The 19,832-nt window shown below is 48.8% G+C and overlaps 2 protein-coding genes across 4 annotated transcripts in view; one reads left to right on the forward strand and one right to left on the reverse strand.

The window, feature by feature from the left end:
- The window catches only part of CPAMD8 (C3 and PZP like alpha-2-macroglobulin domain containing 8), a 54,957-nt gene extending 41,936 nt beyond the window's left edge, over positions 1 to 13,021 (forward strand). For all 3 annotated transcript variants that reach the window (XM_015651842.3, XM_015651840.2, XM_015651841.2), the window contains exons 37-43: positions 906 to 980; positions 1,598 to 1,703; positions 1,821 to 1,931; positions 2,917 to 3,129; positions 3,586 to 3,660; positions 8,462 to 8,657; positions 9,248 to 13,021. In XM_015651842.3, coding sequence (XP_015507328.1) covers positions 906 to 980; positions 1,598 to 1,703; positions 1,821 to 1,931; positions 2,917 to 3,129; positions 3,586 to 3,660; positions 8,462 to 8,657; position 9,248 — 777 coding nt within the window. In that variant the 3' untranslated portion in view covers positions 9,249 to 13,021. The remainder of the gene's footprint in view (positions 1 to 905; positions 981 to 1,597; positions 1,704 to 1,820; positions 1,932 to 2,916; positions 3,130 to 3,585; positions 3,661 to 8,461; positions 8,658 to 9,247) is intronic.
- A 697-nt stretch (positions 13,022 to 13,718) lies between these two features.
- Positions 13,719 to 16,442, reverse strand: F2RL3 (F2R like thrombin or trypsin receptor 3). Its single transcript, XM_015651508.3, has 2 exons — positions 15,965 to 16,442; positions 13,719 to 15,173 (listed from the first exon to the last, which is right to left on the reverse strand). Exons 1-2 carry the CDS (start codon positions 16,038 to 16,040, stop codon positions 14,152 to 14,154), a joined length of 1,098 nt encoding a protein of 365 aa, XP_015506994.1. The 5' UTR covers positions 16,041 to 16,442; the 3' UTR covers positions 13,719 to 14,151.
- Between the last annotated feature and the right edge of the window lie 3,390 nt (positions 16,443 to 19,832).

The raw sequence follows: 19,832 nt of genomic DNA on the forward strand, positions 1-19,832 counted from the left end.
ATGTTCCAAGTGCAGAAATCATAGGAGGAACTTTTGGAAAATTGAAAAGAAAGGTTTGGAGATGTGGGAAGTGCCCTTAGATGTGGCACATGCTGTGTTCATTCACTCTCTCCACTTCAAGTGTAATTTTTGCATCTGTTACACCATTTCACACAGATTCCCAGCCAGTGCACGACCTGTGTGAAGGTCCAGACTTTCAGAGAGCACACAGTTGGGGAAAAGGTTCTTTAGATGTGCAGCTAAAAAGCAGAAGAGCTGGGTCTGTAGGCCTGCCTGGTACAATGCAAACCCCAAATTCCAAATCCCTGAGAGAAGATGAGGAGCAGAGGCCTGGCCTGACCCCATTTGTCAAAAGGGAGGGTGCCTGGGGCTCTTTCAAATGACTGCTCTTTTCAAATGTGAGGATTAATTTTCCTGGCAGAAGAATGTTTTGGATTTTTCAGCTGGTGGGAGGAGGGGGCTGCCAATCCCCAGTGCGGTCCAGGAGATTCCCTGGTGGTCTGAGGGGTGGAAATAAGAGATTTCATTGAGTGGTTTGGGGTCTCTGAGGTCTTGCTGGAGCCTTGGTACTGAAAACAATCTGGGAGCTGCTCAATGAGATTATGGATGAGGCATCAGCAGAGTCCCAGGGGGATAAATGCACCTTGCCAGAATTCCTCAGCAGGACACAGAGAAGGACACAGGTGGCTTTTCCCCCTCAGTCGTGTGACAGCAACTTCAACCTCTTTGGCATTTTCCCTCTCTTATGGAAGCACCCTTTTCCAGCAGAAGAAATCCCTGGAGTTTAGTGTCTGATCAGTTTTCTAAGCAACCCAAAAACTTATTCTCTCACTTCTACCTGTTTTCTATAAAATGAGATTAAACTAAACACAATGATTTTTTTAATTCATTTTTTTTACCCCCAGTTATTGATGAACAAGCAAATTGGATTAAAAAGATATGAAGTGGATGGAAGAAAAGTCCTATTTTATTTTGATGAGGTAATGGCTTTTTTTCTTATAATTCTGTTGGATTTTGATGAAAGGCAAATGACCAGGGGATGAGGCACAGGCAGAGTGTTGGGGTCCCTCAGGGGTGAGGATCTCTGCAGCTTTAACTGGCCTCTTGCTTGAGCCTCTTTTGCTGCAGGTGGGTGTTGTGGTTTTTCTTGAAAACAAAAGTATAGCAGAGGCAGGTGATTCACTTCAGCTCATGAAGTAGTTTTGGGTAGATATCACTTAGATTTTTGCTTTGAAATAACCTCACTTTCAGGTACAACTAGCAGTGCTAAACATGGAATAATTTAGATTTCACAGCACAGACATGAGAGTGGAAGGTGAGATCTCTCTTGGCTTGGTCAGCAGCAGGAAATTGTCTGGTGGCTGTGGGCAAGCCAGGGATCACAGCTGGACTATCTGCCATTGCTCTGTGGCAAATATGTGTTTTAAAAGTCAGCAAAGCATCCTGGTTTAGTTTATCCTGGTTGGTTTTTATTCATTATCCCTGTCCCTATACTTGGACTCTTGTCTTTGTGCTTGGTGTGTTACTTTGGGGCACATGCTGTGTTCATCTCTCTCTTCAAGTGTAATTTTTGAGTCTTTTACACCATTTCACACAGATTCCCAGCCAGTGCATGACCTGTGTGAAGGTCCAAGCTTTCAGAGAGCACATAGTTGGGAAAACAGCCCCTGTTCCTATCAAAGTGTACGATTACTACGAGCCAGGTTTGTGCCTGTTTCCCTTTGATCCCTGCTGACACCACATCTCCAGGCAGGAGGCTGTGATTTCTGAAATCAGCTGTCATTTCTGAAATCAGCTGTGATTTCTCCTCCCTGCTGCAGCTTTTGAAGCCACTCGTTTCTACAACGTGAGTGAGAACAGCCCCCTGGCCCGGGAGCTCTGCGATGGCCCAACCTGCAACGAGGTGGAAAGCTCAGCCAGCCAGTGGGTTGGTGAGTGTGCTGGTTTCATGTTAATTAATATTTAGTAAGAAAAAAAAAAGCCACCCAATGAAAATTATTCTTCTGAGAAAAGCTGTTAAGAGCTTCTTCAGTGCCTAATCCCAAGTTTTGTCTCTATGTTGTCAGTTAAGAAAAAAAAAAGTCAGGCAAGGAGAAGGAAAAAAGTTCTAAAAATTTTATTCTAATACTTCTTATTCTTTTAGTCCTGTTAATAAAATTTTCTTCATACCTTTTAAATTTTAAGCCTGTTTTACCCTTCTCCTAATCCATATCTCACAGCAAAAAATAAGTAAGTGCACTAATGATTTTAGCCAGTGCTAAACCCACCACCATGAGTTACCCCAAAACCACCCAGATCTTTTGGAAAAACAGCACCCACAGGTGTTCTGAACTCAAAATTGTATTCAGACAAATGTTTGTGTTTTGCTCTCTGTGTTAATGGAAATTTCACAAAGGTTTGAGGGGTTGCAGTGCTAAAGTCATGACAAACAGACCAGTGGTGCTGTTCAGACAATAAAGTGACTGTGACTTGCTTCAGAGGCAAGATAAAATGTCTGATTCTGGAAGAACCTGCACAAGGGGAGACATGTCAGTAAACCAAGACGTAAAAAAATCTTTACCATGCAATTTGGTTTTCTTTCTCTCCATTATTTTGCAGTGGAGTCCCACAATTAACTGCAGGAAGATTGAACAATTTCATACATCCATGGAAGGAGTAACTTTCCCCAGAAACTGTGTGTTCCCTTCTGTGCTGTGTGACCAAAAAACATTTGCTTTGTCCCCTTTCAGAAAGCTGTTGCACCACAGTGTTCTTTGAAATAAGGCAACTTTGTTCCCAGAGCTTTTAATTCCATCAAGTTTGTAAATTCCTGCTAGAAATCTTAGAGAATTCAACATAAAAACTGATATCCTTGAAATATTTCCATTCCACCTTCCCTGTGCTATACAAAACTGACTGGCTTTGTCTCATTCCCAGGATTTGTCCACTCTGGCCCTTGCAACAACATCTTTGGCTGCCTGGAGGATGAGTACTTCGAGCAGTGCCTGTGCTCGCGGGACTGCGGCTACGACGGGGAGCCCGTCTGCGGCTCCGACGGACACATCTACCCCAACCACTGCCAGATGGAGGTGGCATCGTGCAGGAACAACACCAGGATAGAGCAGATGCCCATGTCTCAGTGTTCTGCCTGTAGGTTTTCATTTACTTCCCTTTTCTGTCATGGTCCAGTTGCAGAATGTTGTAAATCCTCATTTGAGTAAGTTAATATTCCGTACCCGTGGTGTAGGGGAAGGAGGAGAATTCCAGACTTGCTCTGTGTTATTCTACTGTTCATAGTACAGCTGATTAAATTATAAGGGCAGCTGCTTTTGAGCTTGAAATAACTGATTATAAAACATGAATACATGTTTTACCAGTCAGAATGAATTGAAGAGAAAATTAGTGTTACTGTTTGATCTGAAGTGAATGCCCCTGGATAAAAATTAAATCCATGAAATGTAATTTGCTTTGGAGATTCTGCATGGGCTTTCAAGGTGTGTAGTGTATCAGGGAACTGATTATGCCACCTCTGGAAATGCAAACATTTTCTAGAGATGCACTAACGAATTATGTGACAGATGAGTTTATTTTTCTTTGTATTTGCAGCCAAGAACTTGCCAGAAGAAAGGGAGACACATTCCCACACAGCTGAGCAGCCCAGTGTTCCCCAGACTCCAGCAGGTAATGCAATACCTTTGCATTTATCCAAAGGCTTTCTCTTTAGTAAGGTTAAAGCTTGTCCTATCCTTGCATTAAGTACAGGTGGCCCTCAAGCACATTTTAAGTAAAGATGTTGAATTTCTCCATCTCATAGAAAAGACAGAATATTCAGAAATCAGGAAAAAATGAAGATATCAAGGAAACTGAGGATGAGAGGTATTCAGTAGCAGACAGCTCTCCTAGTCCTTTTCCTTTCAGGAAATCATGCAGGAATCCTGCTCAGTTCAGCACCTGCAGGATTTAGATAATTGTTTGTAGGAGTGGACAACCAACCCTCCTATTTTCTCAGCCTTGCTGTGTTTGAACAACACACTCTCTGTGATCTTTTCTTCCACTATTAAGCTGGAAAGATCCCATTTAAAGCCAGGCTGATGTAATGTGTTCCAACAAACAGCTGAGCAGGACGTGACAACAGCCCAAACCACTGCAAGGACTCCAATCCAGGTGGATTAACTTTGTCCCTGCAGTTCTGTGCAAAAATAGAGCTGGCAGTCTTGGTTGTCTCAGAGCTGCTGTTTGGAATAAAGAGCCTTAGTGAGCAAAAATGTTAAGGTCAGTGGATGGAGTAGCCAGGAATTTGGCTGCTCATTTTATTTGGTGCTTATGTTCATGCACTTTTTTTCCAAGACTCGTGTCGAACTCGCTCATGGCTCACAGTAAATCTCACCAAGAAGCAGTGGAGGTCAATAGAATAGCTTGTTTTGTGCTGTTTCTAGTAAATAAACTGGACTAGATTTTTCCTGGCTGCTTTCCACTCATTAATTTTCCTCTGGCCTCCAACTCTCCCAACAAATTGGTAAAACCAGTTTAATTCTTCAGGAGAAGCCTCTGTGCCTCCTCGTGTCCTCCTTGTGCACCAGAGTAAGATTAACACATGTCCACCATGAGATACTACCCTGTTCTTTCCCTTCTGGACAGCAGCTGATGGACAGTTCTCTTATTAAGGTGCAAAAACATGATGAATATTCCATTATGACAGTTTCTAATGGTCATTTTGTCTTAGTATTTAATGTCTCTACTATTTTCCTCCCCCCCTTTTTTTTCCTGATCTATATATCTATATATCCTGTTGCCTTTTCTTCCATGCATGTGTCATGTGCTCAGCATGGAAATGATGCAGTCTGAACCCTTTCAAGCATCATTCCCAAACTGTTCCATTTAGGCACTGCTGGAATATGAGGCCACTCTGAGGTCTACAAAAATGGGGCTACCATTGCATTATTTTCAAATCAGAATTCGATACGATTACCTGGGGAAAAAAAAGATGGAACTTGATGGTAATCCACAATCCAAAAAATGTTCAGTACAGAGTTTCTGATATAATCTGCATTGAATTCAAAAGAAAATCCCTCTGTGGTTCCTGTTCTGAATTGACAGAAACAGTGCTGGCTCAGAAGGAACAAAAGGGGAAAACCTGAATATTTTGTGTGGCATGGTTATGCAGATCTTAGGTGGACAAACTTGAGTGCCGTAAGGGTGCTTGATAAAGCAAAAGCACTTGGAGCTGCCTTTGTCCTGGGATCTGGGAGTGCCCAAATTTCCTGGCAGGAAGATGCTGGGCTGGGAGCAGCCATGGCAGAGTGAGCATTCAGGAATCAAACTGACTAAATCCTTCACCAGGAAAAGGGCCCAGCATGTGATTTTCATTAATCCTCCGGGCTCCTCTCAGGTCAAGCACACGGGACATGAATCAAAGTGCAGCAGATGAATGAGCCCCTCCTCACCCACGCTCTCCTGGGCTCGGTGCTGCTGGAGCATGTGATGGGGTTAAGTCGGCTCAGGTGCTCCAGCAAGGGCTCTGCTGAGCCGTGCCTAAATCTGTGACTTCCTAAAAGGATGCAAAACTCCAGGAGCCGAATCAAGCTCAGGGCAGGTTGGTGTAAAACCGACTGGGTGTGTTAATCTGCAGGAAATGCCAGATTCTCAGAGAGGCACGTGGTGTTTGTGTTGTCTGGAAGCCTTCTGTGTTTGCCATGAGACTGGTGCAGCTCAGCTTGGGCTGATGGATGCTTTAATTGAGGTCTTGTCCGTGTTAGCCAGCAGTGGGAACAATCAGTGGGAATTGCAGGATGTGTTGGGGCTCCCTCTGGCACACACAGACCCACAGTGAAGTTACACACACACACCAGTGGGTTTGTTGGAATAAATTCCAGCTGTTCAAAGATGAGCAATTGAACATAGATGAAAGTTCAGGATGCAAAGTGCTGTTGCTGTTGTCAGAACATTTTAAAATGCCTTTCCAAAGTCTGCAGCGAGGCAGAACAGCTGAGGTTTGACCTTAAAACTGCAGCCTTTTTTTGTAGAGATGGGTGGGATCCTCTTTGCATCTGTAGATCCTCTGATTGTGGAGTGACAGGACTCAGCTGAATTAACTCCTGTGTGAATCCCCTTCCTCAGCTGTTCCTTCTCACAGGTGAATTACTGAGTCTCAAAAGGGTGGAACAGGATTTTGATGAGTAGCATGGACCCAGCTGTGGGTGTGCTGGTGTGCCTTCACAGCCTGCTGCAATATTGTTTGGATAGAAAACCCTGGAGCAGGAGCTGAGTTACAAACTGGAATCTCACTGAATTTCTGACGTCCTTGTCACTCCTTGGCCACAAGGATCTGGGTGGACTTTGGAGCCTGAGGGATCCCCAGTAGCTCTGATAGTGTCTCTCTGATGAAATGATGCTTTGATTGCTTCCACAGATCATTAACTCTCTTCTGAAACTGCCTAAATCTCCTCTGCCAAAGGCACTCAAGATACAGCCATGGCACAGCCTCTGATGTTGGAGGACAATATGTTGACATCACAGTGCTGTGATTCTGCATGGATTTGGTGGAAAACAATGTCCAAGTGTGTGGGGCAGCAGTGCTGGGGGGGTTCCTGCTCACAGCAGCACTGACACCCCCAGCACTGCTGCCCCACACACTTGGACATTGTTTCATTCCATCTCTGGCCCCCTGCCTTCTCCCCACAGCCGTGTCCTTCGCACAGTTTTGCTCCAGCAATCAGAAGGGCCAATGGCTGGAACTGGAAGAAAATTCTGGGTTGAATTATGACACTTTTGTTTGGTGATGGTCTTTTATTTGTGCATTGTTGTTTTTTTTCCTAATTAAACACCATCACCTGCACCAGCTCCTACCTGGAACATCCGCCTGAGCTCTGCTTCCAGGTGGAGTTATCCCCAAAATTCCCTGGCTGGCACGTTCCCCACAGGGCTGCAGCTCTTTCAGGATTGAGTGAACTGGCACAGGGCTGTTTTTCCTCTCCCCCATCACTGCTCAGCAAACATTGGCCTCAGCACAAACATTTGGGGCTGGGGAGAGTGGTTTGTGTGCAGCAGGAAACGTCGGCCTGTGCTCTTTGCTTGGACTCCAGCACTGAATTCCTGGGAAGAGTCAGGTCTGTGATGTTCATCCCATCCCCAGTGGACAGCAATCACCCATTCATAGAAGGAGCTCATGATCTGGCAGGTTCTCACAGGGAGGAGGCCAAGAAGGAGTGAACAGAGCCTGACTCCCCTGCCCAGTGCTGGGAGGATGTGGGAGGCAACAGGGAAGATCCTTCAGATATTTAATTTCTAGAGAACAAACATTTTCAAAGACCCTGATGAGTGTTCTCTTTAAATAAAGCCAGCTTTGGGCAGGCGGGGGACTTTTCCTCCCTGCAATAATTCTGCTTCAGTGCTTGCTTTGGTTTGGATTAGAGCAGTGTACACAGAGAGCAAACAGAAAGGATGGACAGCTGAGCTGGCTCAAGGAGCAGTTTAGGAAACACGGATGTGCTGCTATTCCTAGAAGTTTTATCTTGCAGTTTACCCTCTGGACAGGGAGCAGTCACTCAGCACAGAGCCTGGTGTGAGTGGGGTGTGTGCTGTGAGAGGGACCTGCAAGTGTCAGCACACACTGGAGGGAGTGGGAAGAGGAGAAATTCTTGCTCCTGCTTGTGCTGAGTCTGTCCCTACATGAAATGATGGAAGTTTGTGCTGTGTGACTGTGCTGGGGCAGAGGCACCTCAGCTCTTCATTCATGCTGGAGTCAATGGCTCTGCTGTGAACTCCTGGCCTCGAAATCTTCACATTTTCTGGGCTGAAAAGAAAGCTGTCTGCCTCCACTGATCAGTCACCAAGTTGAGCTGTTCCCTCAGGGTCTCCCTCCAGCTTTGTCACTTGTTTTATGAAATGATGCACAGCTGAGGGCACACAGAACACGTCCCCATATGGATGGGGCTCTCCTTACCTGAGGTGCCTGGTCAGAGGAGAGATTTTCAGGGTAGAGTGGGCTCCCTGTGCCATCTGCCCTCTGCATGACACTTTAATCTCACTGTGTATAGCCCTCAGGGTGGTGGATCTGAACTTCAGCACCTCAGTTAATTCCATGCTGGAAAAGGAGACTTGGAGATGTTTTTCAAACTACATCACCCTTTCTGCCCTTCTTTCCTCCTCTTTTTTCCCCCCTTGTCTTGTTTCCTCCTCTCTCCCCCCTTGTTTTCTCATTTCCCCTCCTTATTTCCTCCTCTTTCCCCCTTTTTTTCTCATTTCCCCTCGTTTCCTCCTTTTCCCACCCTTATTTGCCTTCCCCCCTTGTTTTCCCTTTTCTTCCTTGTTTCCCCTTCACCCCTCTCTTTGTTCCCCCTCTTTCCTTTCATTTTATTGCAGTGCCCAGGTCTCAGACTGGGAAATTGTAATCCCTGCCATTGCAGCAGCTTCTCCCCTCCCCTGTGGGCCCCACAAACACCTGCAGGCCCCGCAGCCCCCCTGACTAAACCCCTTCCTTCAGCTCCCGCGGCCCTGCTCGCCCCGGCAGCCGAGGAGGGGTCCCCCCTGCACACAGACCTGTCCTACTACTCCTACGAGTACGACCCCGACGCCTTCGCCGTGGAATCCGACGTGTTCGAGGTGGTGGCGGAGCTGAGCACGGCCGGCAGCTCGCGGGACGGGGACGGCGGCCAGGGCGAGGCCGCGCCGGCGGAATGGTGAGCCCTGAGCGGGGCCTGCTCTGAGCCAGCCTGAGGCATCCTCCTGCTGGCTCGGTGCGCCACAAAGGGATGTTTTTATAACTCTTTAGGGATCACTGGGAATGGGATCTTGCTGGGGCAGCTGTAAAAGGCTCTGAGCTCAGTGGCTTCAGCCCCAGCGGAGTGAAGGGGCCTTTCACTTGGTGTGTTCAGCTGGAGCAGAGACTGAGGGGAGGCTCATCAGTCTCGTGATGGGGAGAGGAGGGATGGACTCGGACCTCTGCTCTGGGACAGGAGCCCAGGAAGGGCTGGAGCTGTGCCAGGGCTTGGGATGGATCTCAGGGCAAGGTTCTTCCCCCCGAGGCTGCTGGCACTGCCCAGGCTCCCCAGGGAATGGGCCCGGCCCCAAGGCTGCCAGAGCTCCAGGAGCGTTTGGACAGCGCTCTCAGGGATGCTCAGGGTGGGCTTGTTGGGGGGTCTGGGCAGGATTTGATCCTGGTGGGTCCCTTCCAGCTCTGTGACATTTTCAGCTTTCCCCTGCCCAGGCTCAGTGATATCTCACAAAGGTGCATCACAGGTGATTCTTCCTTGTGTTCTCTTTCTGACAGAAATACGTAATTTAAATAAAGAGAAGAGGCTCAGAATCGACTCCTGTATGAGTTTGTTCCTCCAGACGACCTGCTGCAGAACAGAATCTGAATGATGACTACTTCCTGATGCCCTCAGAACTGTAGGCTTTGCTGCCCCTTGGGACAGATCTGGAACTCTAAGGGGGACACTCAGCATTATTTTTCTGTCCATTTTCCTGCCTTCTGTGCATCCTCTTTGGAGCCCTTCCAGTGATGAGAGACCAATATGCTGTGCCCTCTAGGTGAGAAAAGTAGGGGCTGGAATTCAAACCTATAGAGCATTTCCAAGTGTTTTCTCTGCTATCAGGATATTCTGCAAATGCCATTTCCTAGCTACACTTAGAAGCTAAGTCCAGGCCTTGTGCTTAGCTGAACTGCTGTTTGAGGAAAGATGGCTGCGAAGATTTTTGCTCAAATTATAATAATAAAAGTCAGTGTGTTTTGCCAATTATGACATAGCAAGAGGCTACTCATCTTCCCCAGCCCATCAGTCTGCTGCACCCAGGAAAGGAACACTTCCCTGTGGCTCCACAATTCAGAGAAACTCTTGGGAGGTACATTTTACCTGAGAAAACTGAAATCCACTGCCAGGGCTGAAAGGCTTCATGTCAGCTGCTCTCTGCAGTCCTCAGGTGGGCGTTTGCAGCCTCAGCAGAGGCAGGGATGAGGTGGGGGAGCCCTCTTTGTGTTGCACTATGTGCTGACAGGGGCTGCTCGCAGCCTTCTCAGCCCCTTTCCTCCTCAAAGCCTGGCCTGAAAATTAACCTGGCTGAGGCACAGCCCTTTTTAAATGTTTGCCTGACTTCACCAACCTCTTTTATTTTGCTCCCACTGGCATCCAGCACAGCATGTTCTGGTCCTGGTACTCCCTGCCCAGGCCCTGGCTCTGCTGGCAGTACCAATCCCTGGTGTCACAGGCTGGACTCCCTCGGTCTGACCTGCCCCAAGCAACGTGGCAAAACTTAAAAAGAAAAGCTTTGTGTTTCCAAAAGCGCAGGAGCCAAGATTTTTGAGTTTCCCTTCCTGCCTGGAGCAGCATTGTTCTCTTTGGAGGAGTTATATGCAATTGCCTCTTGCAAAATAGTGTTAATATTTTATCTTCCCACTTCTATTGTTACCAGGACCCAGAGCAGGGTGGAAACTCCTTTTGAGAGTGTTTATTGGTGAATGGAAACGGAAAAAAAAAAGCCCAGCTCCATTCATTTTTAAGGCTTGTTTACACAGGAACCATGACAAGAATATATCCCAGTATAGACATTCCATTCCAGAATAAAGACAAGTTTATTCCAGAAAAATGTCCACATGGGGACAACCAGGAGGTAATCCCAGAGGTTGGGCATGTGTAGTTTCCAGCCCTTTTTGTCTGGGGCCAGACATTTGCAGAATGCAGTTGACATGATGAAGGTCTGGGTCTCAAAGTTCCCAGAAATTTCAGAGCTGCCTCGTTGGCAGCTTTGCCAGCCTTCCCTTGTGGCTGCTCCCAGGATCCTGCTGTGGGCTGAGGGTTCTTGCCCATGTCTGGGGTGTGCAGGGACAGATCCTGCCCTCACCCTGGCAGCTGCATTCCTGCCTGGCAGGTAAATAAATGCCTTTAAACTAAATTCCACCTCCTGCAAGCAACTGTCCTGGCAGGCACTGGCTATTGTGTACACACACAGGACTGAGTCAATATTTATCCCTGGGTAAATAACAGGCCTAGTGTGAGCTGCAACAAGATTTCTTTTTTTTCTTTTTTTTTTTTCCCCCTTTTTTAAAACTCAGAAGTGCACAATACAAACCCTGCTGTTTGCTGGTTCAGGCTGCAGCTGTTTAGTGCTGTGAGCTGGGAGAATGAGGCATTTGGTCACCCTGGTAATGTCTGTGACTGGCTCCATCCAGGGGATGGGACCTTTGCTCTGGATTCCTCATTCTCCTGTCCTCAGTCCCTTTTCTGGTTTTCCTTTCCTGGTCTCTCTCACCCCCTGTACACCCAGTGAATGCTGCTGGAGAGATATTTGAATTTGTTTTAACTTGCTTGGTCCTCTCACAGATCCTTGGGCACTCAGACCTCCCCCTGGGATGAGGAGATGAGGGTGGGGAGTTCCAGCCAAGAATTAAACCTGCCTTTCTTCACTTTCTTCAGGCTCTGGGACATGTACTGTCCTAATTCCAGATGCAGACATCCCCCTGGTCCTGCCAGGTAAATAATTCCTGCTGGTGGTGCCAGCCCATCAATCAGAGCCTTGTCTGAGGGGTCTCTGTGCCAGTGCTTGAGGCAGAGGAGTCTGGCTTCTGTTTTGCAATTCAAAGTAAAACCAGAGAGCCCTGGACCCTCAGAAAGCAAAGGCAGAGCAGCCTTAATGTCCTGAGAGCCAGACAGAGCAGGGCAGTGTGTGGGAGGGCATGGGACAGGATTTCTGGATCCTGACTTCACTCCCAGTGCTTCTTCCCAGCCTTGGCACTTCCAGTCCATCTGCTCTTGGCAGCCTCTGCCTCCCCCCACTTTTGCTACACCAAACCAGCTCCTCTTTGTAGCTAAAAAGAAAAAAGGTGGTTTTATTTAAGGAATTGAATCAAGGAACCTGCAGTTAGACCACTGTGGTTGCCTTTTCCCCCATCACAGGAATAAAGGAGGTCTCTGCTCTCTTCTCCACCCCAGCTGAGGGTCCAGAGCTTTCCCCTATCCCACATTTGCTGTTCATGTTTCTAGTAACCATCATTAATTCTTATCTAGGGAAAAAAACATCATAGATTGTTTTTCCTCCATTCTTCAACATCCTGCTTGGAATACAGAAACTTTAGGTGTGGATCCCTGGGCAGCACTGGACACAGCACAGCTGTGCAGACTCAAAGCTGTTCACAGGCTTTGGCCCAGTTCTGGCTCTGAAGCTGATCAGTCTCCCTCCTGTCCCTGAGAGCACAAGGACATCTCAGGCTTCCACTTTGTGCACCTCAGCATGTCAGTTTAGGAAGAAGGATTGGTTTTCAGTTTTTTTCCACCAAGGAAAAGACCAGCTGGGTGCTGGAAAAACCAGCAAGGCCAGCTGCTGCTGCTTTGGGTTGTTTCTGGCTTAGAGACATTTGCCTCCCTCTGTCAGAGAGATGCTTCTCCTTTCCTTTTCCTGATGGTCCCTCACTGCAAAAGAAGAAAAGTGCCAGTGGGTTTTTAAGACACAGAAATCGCTTCTTCCATCGAGTTCTGTGACTGAATAGCTGCAGCAGTGCTAGTTATCAGTGATTGATGCTTGCAATCCTTTCAAGGAAATGAATATTTATATATTTGTAACTGTACATTATGCAGAGTAATCATTACCATGGTATTTATTTTAAAGCAATAGTTCCCCTTGTTCTTTTTTGTCCTGTGTTTTGGTCTTGCCTCTTCCCCTCCCTCTTAATCAGCCTCAGTAGAAAGCAAATACCAGAAGAATGTTCAGCTTGCTTGAGGAACATCCCCAACACACCAGCAATTGCTTTGCTCAGCTGACTGTTGACATTTAATGAACAATAACCTGGTTTTCATTATTGTGAATAGAGCAACTATTTAGAAAACCTCTACCAACCTGGGTTTGGGGCTTTTTTAGTGGCTGCTGTTTCTGAGTGCCCAGAGCCCAGCTTTGTGTTTCCCCTGCCTTTTGCCTCCCCCACACAGGTACACACAAACAGCTCTCTGACCAGTTGTTGGTTTGTTCACACACATCTTAGCAAGTCTGAGTCCAGAAAAGTGTTTGTTTTAGATTCTGATAAATATTTTATTAAAAACCGATTTTAAGACAATCCTCTCTGCCTCTTATTTGTGCTTTAGGTTGTCAAGCTTGTGCTTAACTAAAACTAAAGAATTAAGGAACTCTAAAGAAGTTTATTGCTCATTTTCTACCTGGCTGCTCACAGAGCTGTGCCCCAGTTATGTCTGAGAGATGAGCTGGCTGCATTTTTTCAGATTTGCAGGAGATTCCACTGAGCAGCAAACCCGAGCAACTGTTTGATCAGAGACAGCTTTTGGTGACGTTACATGAAGGAAATGTGGAGTACCAGAGGGTTTGCTCCATTCCTACTTTACTATTTCCCTTCATGAGACATCATTTTTTTACAAAATCCATTAATACAACCTTTACCTCAAAGAAATGATGGCTGCCAAGGGTGATTTGCAAAAACAGGGATGAGTGAACAGGATTTTTACACCCTTTACCAACAGTGGGCTGACATTACCAAGGGGCTGCTTACAAATCAAGCCAAGAATGTTTTTGCTACACAAGCCAGTGCTCTGCACTCTTTTGACAGACTGGTTTTGTTCAGGAGAGTTATTTTTGAAACATTTAGAAGTTTGGTTTTGCAACGATAGCTCCTTTTTCAGATTTAGGGGAAGGGAATATGCATTTAAGGACAGTGAGCAAGCCAGGAGCAGGATCAGCAGGCAGAGAGCAGGCAGGATAGGAGCACCAGGAGCAGGATCAGCAGGCAGAGAGCAGGCAGGATAGGAGCACCAGGAGCAGGATCAGCAGGCAGAGAGCAGGCAGGATAGGAGCACCAGGAGCAGGATCAGCAGGCAGAGAGCAGGCAGGATAGGAGCACCAGACCCAGGTGTAGGGGAAGGAACATCCCTGGTGGTCTGTGACCAGCTGAGAAGCTGCAGGCGGCGTCCCAGGAAAGGCTGGATGTGTCCAGCATTCAGCATCTTGTCTGGGTGAAGAATCTCACAGCCTGGGTTTATCCAGCCTTATCTGTGCACACAGGGAAAAGCACTTGGCTCCTGGGAAATGCTGCTCTGGGTGAAACTTGTGGAATTCCAGTGTTGAATTCATCTTATCCCCTCTGTGTGCACGACGAGCGCCCCGGGACCAGCGAGCCGGGCTGGAGGCTCACAGCAGAAAATGTGGGATTTCATGGCAGCATTTCCTTAGAGGTCGTTAGGGAAGTGCTGATTTTTTTTGCTGCCCCTGAAGACTCCTCCTCACCTTCTCCCGGAAATCCTCAGACACGTAGTAGTAGACGAAGGGGTCGGCGCAGCTGTTGCAGGTGCTGAGGGCCAGGCTGACCATGTAGCTGAGGTACAGCCGGCCGTGCAGCCTAGAGCAGGGGCTGGAGTAGTGGAGCAGCAGGAGGATGTTGCTGGGGGCATAGAAAACCACCAGGGCGATGACCACAAGGGCCGTGAGCTTGGCAGCGTGCGAGTAGCGGCTGCCCCCACGCAGGAGGACCCACAGCAGCGCGGCCGAGCTCAGCACCAGCAGCAGCAGCGGCAGCAGGAAGGCGCAGGCGATCAGCACCACGAAATAATAAAAGTAGAAGCCGTCGTTCTCGTGGCGGGGCAGGACATCGTGGCACAGCGTGAGGCCTGCCCCGAGCAGGGGGTAGGATTGCTGCTGCAGGGTCAGGGGCAGGGTGAGGGCGGCGGAGCAGAGCCACACGGCAGCGCAGGTAGCCACAGCCAGGCCCGGCGTGCGGAAAGCGCGGGACGAGAAGGGGTGAGCCACGGCCAGGTAGCGATCCACGCTGATACAGGTGAGCAGCAGCACGGAGCAGTACATGTTCCCGTAGAAGAGAGCCGTGCTGAGGCGGCACAGCCCTTCCCCAAAGGGCCAGTGGTTGCCCAGGAAATAGTAGGAGATCTTGAAGGGCAGCACGGAGACGAGCAGCAGGTCGGCGGTGGCCAGGTTCATCAGGAACACGGTGGAGGCGAGGCGCTCGGCCCTGGTGGCCAGCACCCACAGGGCCAGCGCGTTGGCCGGCAGCCCCAGCACGAACACCAGGCTGTAGAGGCTGGGGATGAGCCGGACGGTGACGGCGCTGGCCAGCTGGGCACGGGTGGCCTCGGGGATCAGCAGGTACGTGATGTTGTTGACCGTGGCCTGGTCCCCCGGAATGGCTCGGGGACACGGGGTGACCTCTGATGTGGTGGCCTGCTCGCTGGTGCTGTTCTGAGAGTAATCTGTGAGAGCAAGGCAGGCTGTTACTCACTCAGCAGGGCAGGCTGCACACACAGCTCACCCCAAAGCTGCTCTTTATCTTCTCTCTTGGGGTCCCTGCAGCTGGGGGTGTTCTGGAAAGGCTGTCCTGTGATGGGCAGAAAAAGCTGGCTGGCAGAGTGAGGTGTGCAGGAGCCACCCACAGCCACCTTTCTGAGAACATCCCTGCTTCCTTTGCCCTGTGGTTTCCCACAGCTCACAATGGACTGTGATGCTCTACAGCCATGAACAGGCCTGGGAATCCAGAGAGAAATTCCTCTGCACAGCCATGAACAGGCCTGGGAATCCAGAGAGAAATTCCTCTGCACAGCCANCCAGAGAGAAATTCCTCTGCACAGCCATGAACAGGCCTGGGAATCCAGAGAGAAATTCCTCTGCACAGCCATGAACAGGCCTGGGAATCCAGAGAACAATTCCTCTGCCGGGCTTTCACAAAAATCCAAAGGTCTGGAGCGGCTCCAGTGTAAAGTTGTGTCTCTGGGAGTATAATTAGCTAAAGATTCAGCTTTTAGTCCTTTCTGTTTTACTGCTCCTCTATTTTTCCTTTCTCTTTCTAGTTTCTTCCAGCCCAGCTTCTTTCTCTGCTGTATCACCTCTGTCAACCTCCTGCTTCAACAAGAGCCCACACAAAGTTCTATCAGAGCATCCTCCCATGTGAACTCATTAAAAAATGAGTTTGCAGGGATCTTACAAAGGCCCCAAATACCCAGCACTTTGACAGGCAGCAGCTTTGCACCCAAAGGCACGCACTCACCATCGTAGTCCAAGGCCAGGCAGAGTCCCCAGAAGGCACAGAAGAGCAGGAGCCGCCTGTCCCCGAGGGTCCCCATGGCAGCTCAGGCTCCACAGCCACACCACAGTGCTAGAGCTGCGTGGGAGCAGCAGCATCAGGGACCCTGCTCACGCATTTCCTCCTGCTGGTCCTTAACTCTCGGAAGCAACGGGGCCGATCCCGGCAGGATGAGGGAATGGAGGGGCTGTCACCACCGGCACCAGCGTGGGCTGCCCAAGCTCAGGCTGGACAACCCCAGCGTCAGAGCTGGGGCTGGGAGGGGCTTGTTTATCCAGGCCCAAAGAGTTTCAGGGCTGCACTTCAGCCTCAGCGTGAGATGATGGCTCAAATGACTCATCTGGGTCTCCTTCCGGAATATTCCTGGAAATAACAAATGTGGTCGTGTTTGGTGCAGTCTGCACGTAAACGGAGCCCGTGCTCCTCTGCCCATGGAAATGCTGAGCATCCTCCCACGGCAGAGACCTGAGTGGCTCTGTGGGTGAGCTGAGGTCTTTTCCTAAAGCCTGAGTCACATTTTCTGGTGCTACAAACAGGGAGCTCTCCCAGATACCAGAGCTGCGGACCACACAGATCTCTGGTGATTGCACAGGGCTCCTGTGGATTTGTGTTCTGGCAGTGGAAGGTTTTTAATGTCAGCCTTGCAGCCTCCACATCAGGCTGGGCCCTTCAGAGTTCCTGTCTATTCCTGCTCCTGTTTCCTGGCTCCTGCACTTTGTGATTTTACTGCAGAGGATGGGTTGGAGATCTTTGCACTTGAAAGCAGCAGCAGGAGCACCATGAGCACCAAGGACGAGTGGCAAAGAGAGGGAGACGCTTTTGCTTCCGCTGATAAACCCCTGGAGCAGGGAGAGCAGCTCCCTGCAGCAGGAAAGGGGCCTGAAAAGGGCACGCAGGAAGTCCCTGCTGTTGGAGGAGATAATGAGGAGTTCCAGCCACCCCTGCCCCATAAAATGCTGCCTTTTCCCAGAGCTGAGCAGTCCCACCCTGCAAAAGCCCCACTCTGGGATAAGAACTTGGAGCAGCACATGGAGCTGCTGGTTGTGCTCAGAGGACAGCCCAGATAATGCTGTAACAGGGACTGGCAGAGGTTAACTGAGCTTAAGATCCTTTGCTGCTGGGTCCCTGTGCTCTAACCCCCAGAGCAGGTCCCTTCTGTGCTCTGGGAAGCTCCCAAATCCTCTCCCACCTCCCATGTCAGAGCCCCAGAGTGGCCCAGGCCATCTCCTGCACAGGCCAGTGGGACAGGAGGTCATGGCTGGAGAAGGTGCTGGGCTTTGGGCTGTTCTCCCCAGTCCGTGCCTGGCTCTGCAGGGGAGGAAGGACAGGAGCTGGAGCCCAGGCAGTAGGAACTGTAAATTTGGTTTGGCAACCTGAGGAGCAGCTCGTTTCTTTCTCCTCGCCTCATGAATGGCTTCTTCTGTCAAGGTTGCAAATCTGAGCCTGGCTGCTGTTTGATGAGATTCTTCTATTCCAAGGAGAAAATGATCCTATTTCCTTTGCTTTCACCATATTCCCACATCCTTGTGCCGAGCATGTCAAGAGGTGGAGTTCCACTGGCAGGGAGAGGGAAGATGCAATGTTAGATGTTTTGCTTTTGCGATTCTCTCAGGATTTATGAACCATTACAGAATGACTCATGTGGCCACATATTTTCCATGCCTCAGCCAGGATCCTTTCCATGCTCTGTATGCAAAAAATTAGCCATAATCAGGTTCAGATAGTGTGCAAATCACAGCCCTGCTTCCTATGGGCAGGTCTCTGGAGTGGAGCAGAGGAGTTACTCATCGCTGTATCCTTCATTTTTCAGATGCTGTGTGATCTTTAGTGACTGCCTTAGATGCAGAACAGCTTGCCTGAAAATTCTAACGCCAGAGGTTTGTCACGGCTTGTTAACATCTCTTTAAGTCGTGTGATCCCTGCCCTGTGGGGTAACAATTTGGGTTTAAAGTAATTCATTGTGCAATAGATCATGTCCTGGGAGCAGGGCTCTGAACCCAAACGATGTAATGCTGGAAATCGGGCTGGGATTTCAGAGCTCACAGGCAGGGGACAGACACCACCTGGCCTGCCCCAAACATCTTGGAGGCTTGGAAGAGCAAAGTGTGGTGGGTAAAGGATGGGATTCACCTCTGCTGCTCCATTCCAGAGGCTCCAGAGGGTTCCTGAGCAGCAGCTCGGAGCTGCCTCTGCAGGCTCTGCATGAATAAAGTGCCCTTAAACCTCAGGCACTCTCAGATCCCCTCCTCTCCCTCCTGCCTCTCCCACAGCTCTCCTGTTCCTTTGGGATCCCACCCAACCTGCCCTGGGTGATCCCATGGTTCTCCTCAGCCTCACGCTGTTGCAGAACTCCTCAGGAAGGTTTTTCAGAGCTGCTCTTCTGCTCGCTGGCAGTTTTCACTTCACACCATTAAAGTCCACCTGAAGACATTTTCCAAGAATGTTTGGAGCTTATTAACACCCCTGCAACTCAGTGTTCTGGGGTAGCTTTGGGGGCACTTCTCAGCAAGATAGTAACACTGGGATGGGGGCTTCCTGGTCTGACACAGCATCACCATCACCATCATCATCATCGTCATCATCATCATCATCATTGTCATCATCATCATTGTCATTGTTGTCATCATCATCATCATTGTCATCATCATCATCATCACCACCATCATCATTGTCATCATCATCACCATCATCATCACCATCATCATCACCATCATCATCATCATCATCGTCATCATCATCATCACCATCATCATCATCACCATCATCATCATCACCACCATCATCATCGTCATTGTCATCATTATCATTGTCATCATCATCATCACCATCATCATCACCATCATCATCACCACCACCACCATCATCATCATCGTCATCATCATCATCATTCCTTTTCAGCACAAATCTTTGGATTTATTCTTTAGCACAGCTAAGGAGTTTCTAGACATTAATTTAGTCTTTAAATTGAATTAGTTCTAATCCAGAGCAATGGCTAAAACATGAAGAAAACTTCAATTTATGTTTGCACACACAGTTTGAGATTCTCTCACAGGTTCACAGCCCTGAGCCTCCCAGTGCATCCCTGAGATGTGGAAATAGATTAAAAAAAAGTCCTGGAACATTAAATGTGAACTCAGGTATTTCCTTTAGCAACTCTGAGTTTAATTGTGCAAACCCTTTATACCTATTCCATCCTGCAGACCCAAAGGATGTCTCTAAGCTGTTTGCTGTTGCCAGAGTTGTCCACAGGCTGAGATCTCCAAGTGCTCTCATGTCACATCTGGCTGTCCCTCCCCTCAAGTGCAGGGAACATCCCCTTTGTGAGAGGGGCCAAGACTTGTGCAAAGTGGGCTGTGTCCTCTGAGACCCCCCCACCACCATTTTAATCAAATTATTCCACGCAATCGATGCACCAGAGGATTTTTACTGGGAGAACAACAGTTTGTTTCCTTGTGAGCTGCACAGAGAGCAGAGCTGCCTTTTGTTATGGCAACGGAAGTGTTGGGGATGATGTAAAGGAAACTCCTATCAGCTCTGGGTCACATCACTACGGCTTAATTTGCAAAATCCACTCATTCATTTCTTGTGCAGAGCTCACAGGGAACACAGTTAAACATGTTATTACCCAGGAATTTGGGGAGGCTGAGGAAAAGGCGGGTGGAGGGTTATTTTCATGGTTGCAGTTGTGTTGTTTTAACCTGTAGCAGATGTGCTTGTGGGGTTGGGAACTGGAATCAGCCTCTTCTCTCGAGCCCTGGTTGTGTTCGGGGTGGGATTCCCAGGGCCAGGCCTGGGCTGTGCCTCACCTCTGGCAAAGGTGCTGCTAGGAAGG

This window comes from Parus major, chromosome 28, assembly GCF_001522545.3.
Source record: "Parus major isolate Abel chromosome 28, Parus_major1.1, whole genome shotgun sequence".
In the NCBI taxonomy this organism is placed as follows: domain Eukaryota; kingdom Metazoa; phylum Chordata; class Aves; order Passeriformes; family Paridae; genus Parus; species Parus major.

Excerpts from the sequence above, each read along its gene's own strand:
- F2RL3 (XM_015651508.3), bottom strand. The coding sequence starts at position 16,040 with ATGGGGACCCTCGGGGACAGGCGGCTCCTGCTCTTCTGTGCCTTCTGG. Across the intron at positions 15,174-15,964 it reads CCTGGCCTTGGACTACGATG|ATTACTCTCAGAACAGCACC; the intron begins GTGAGTGCGTGC and ends TTGCTCTCACAG.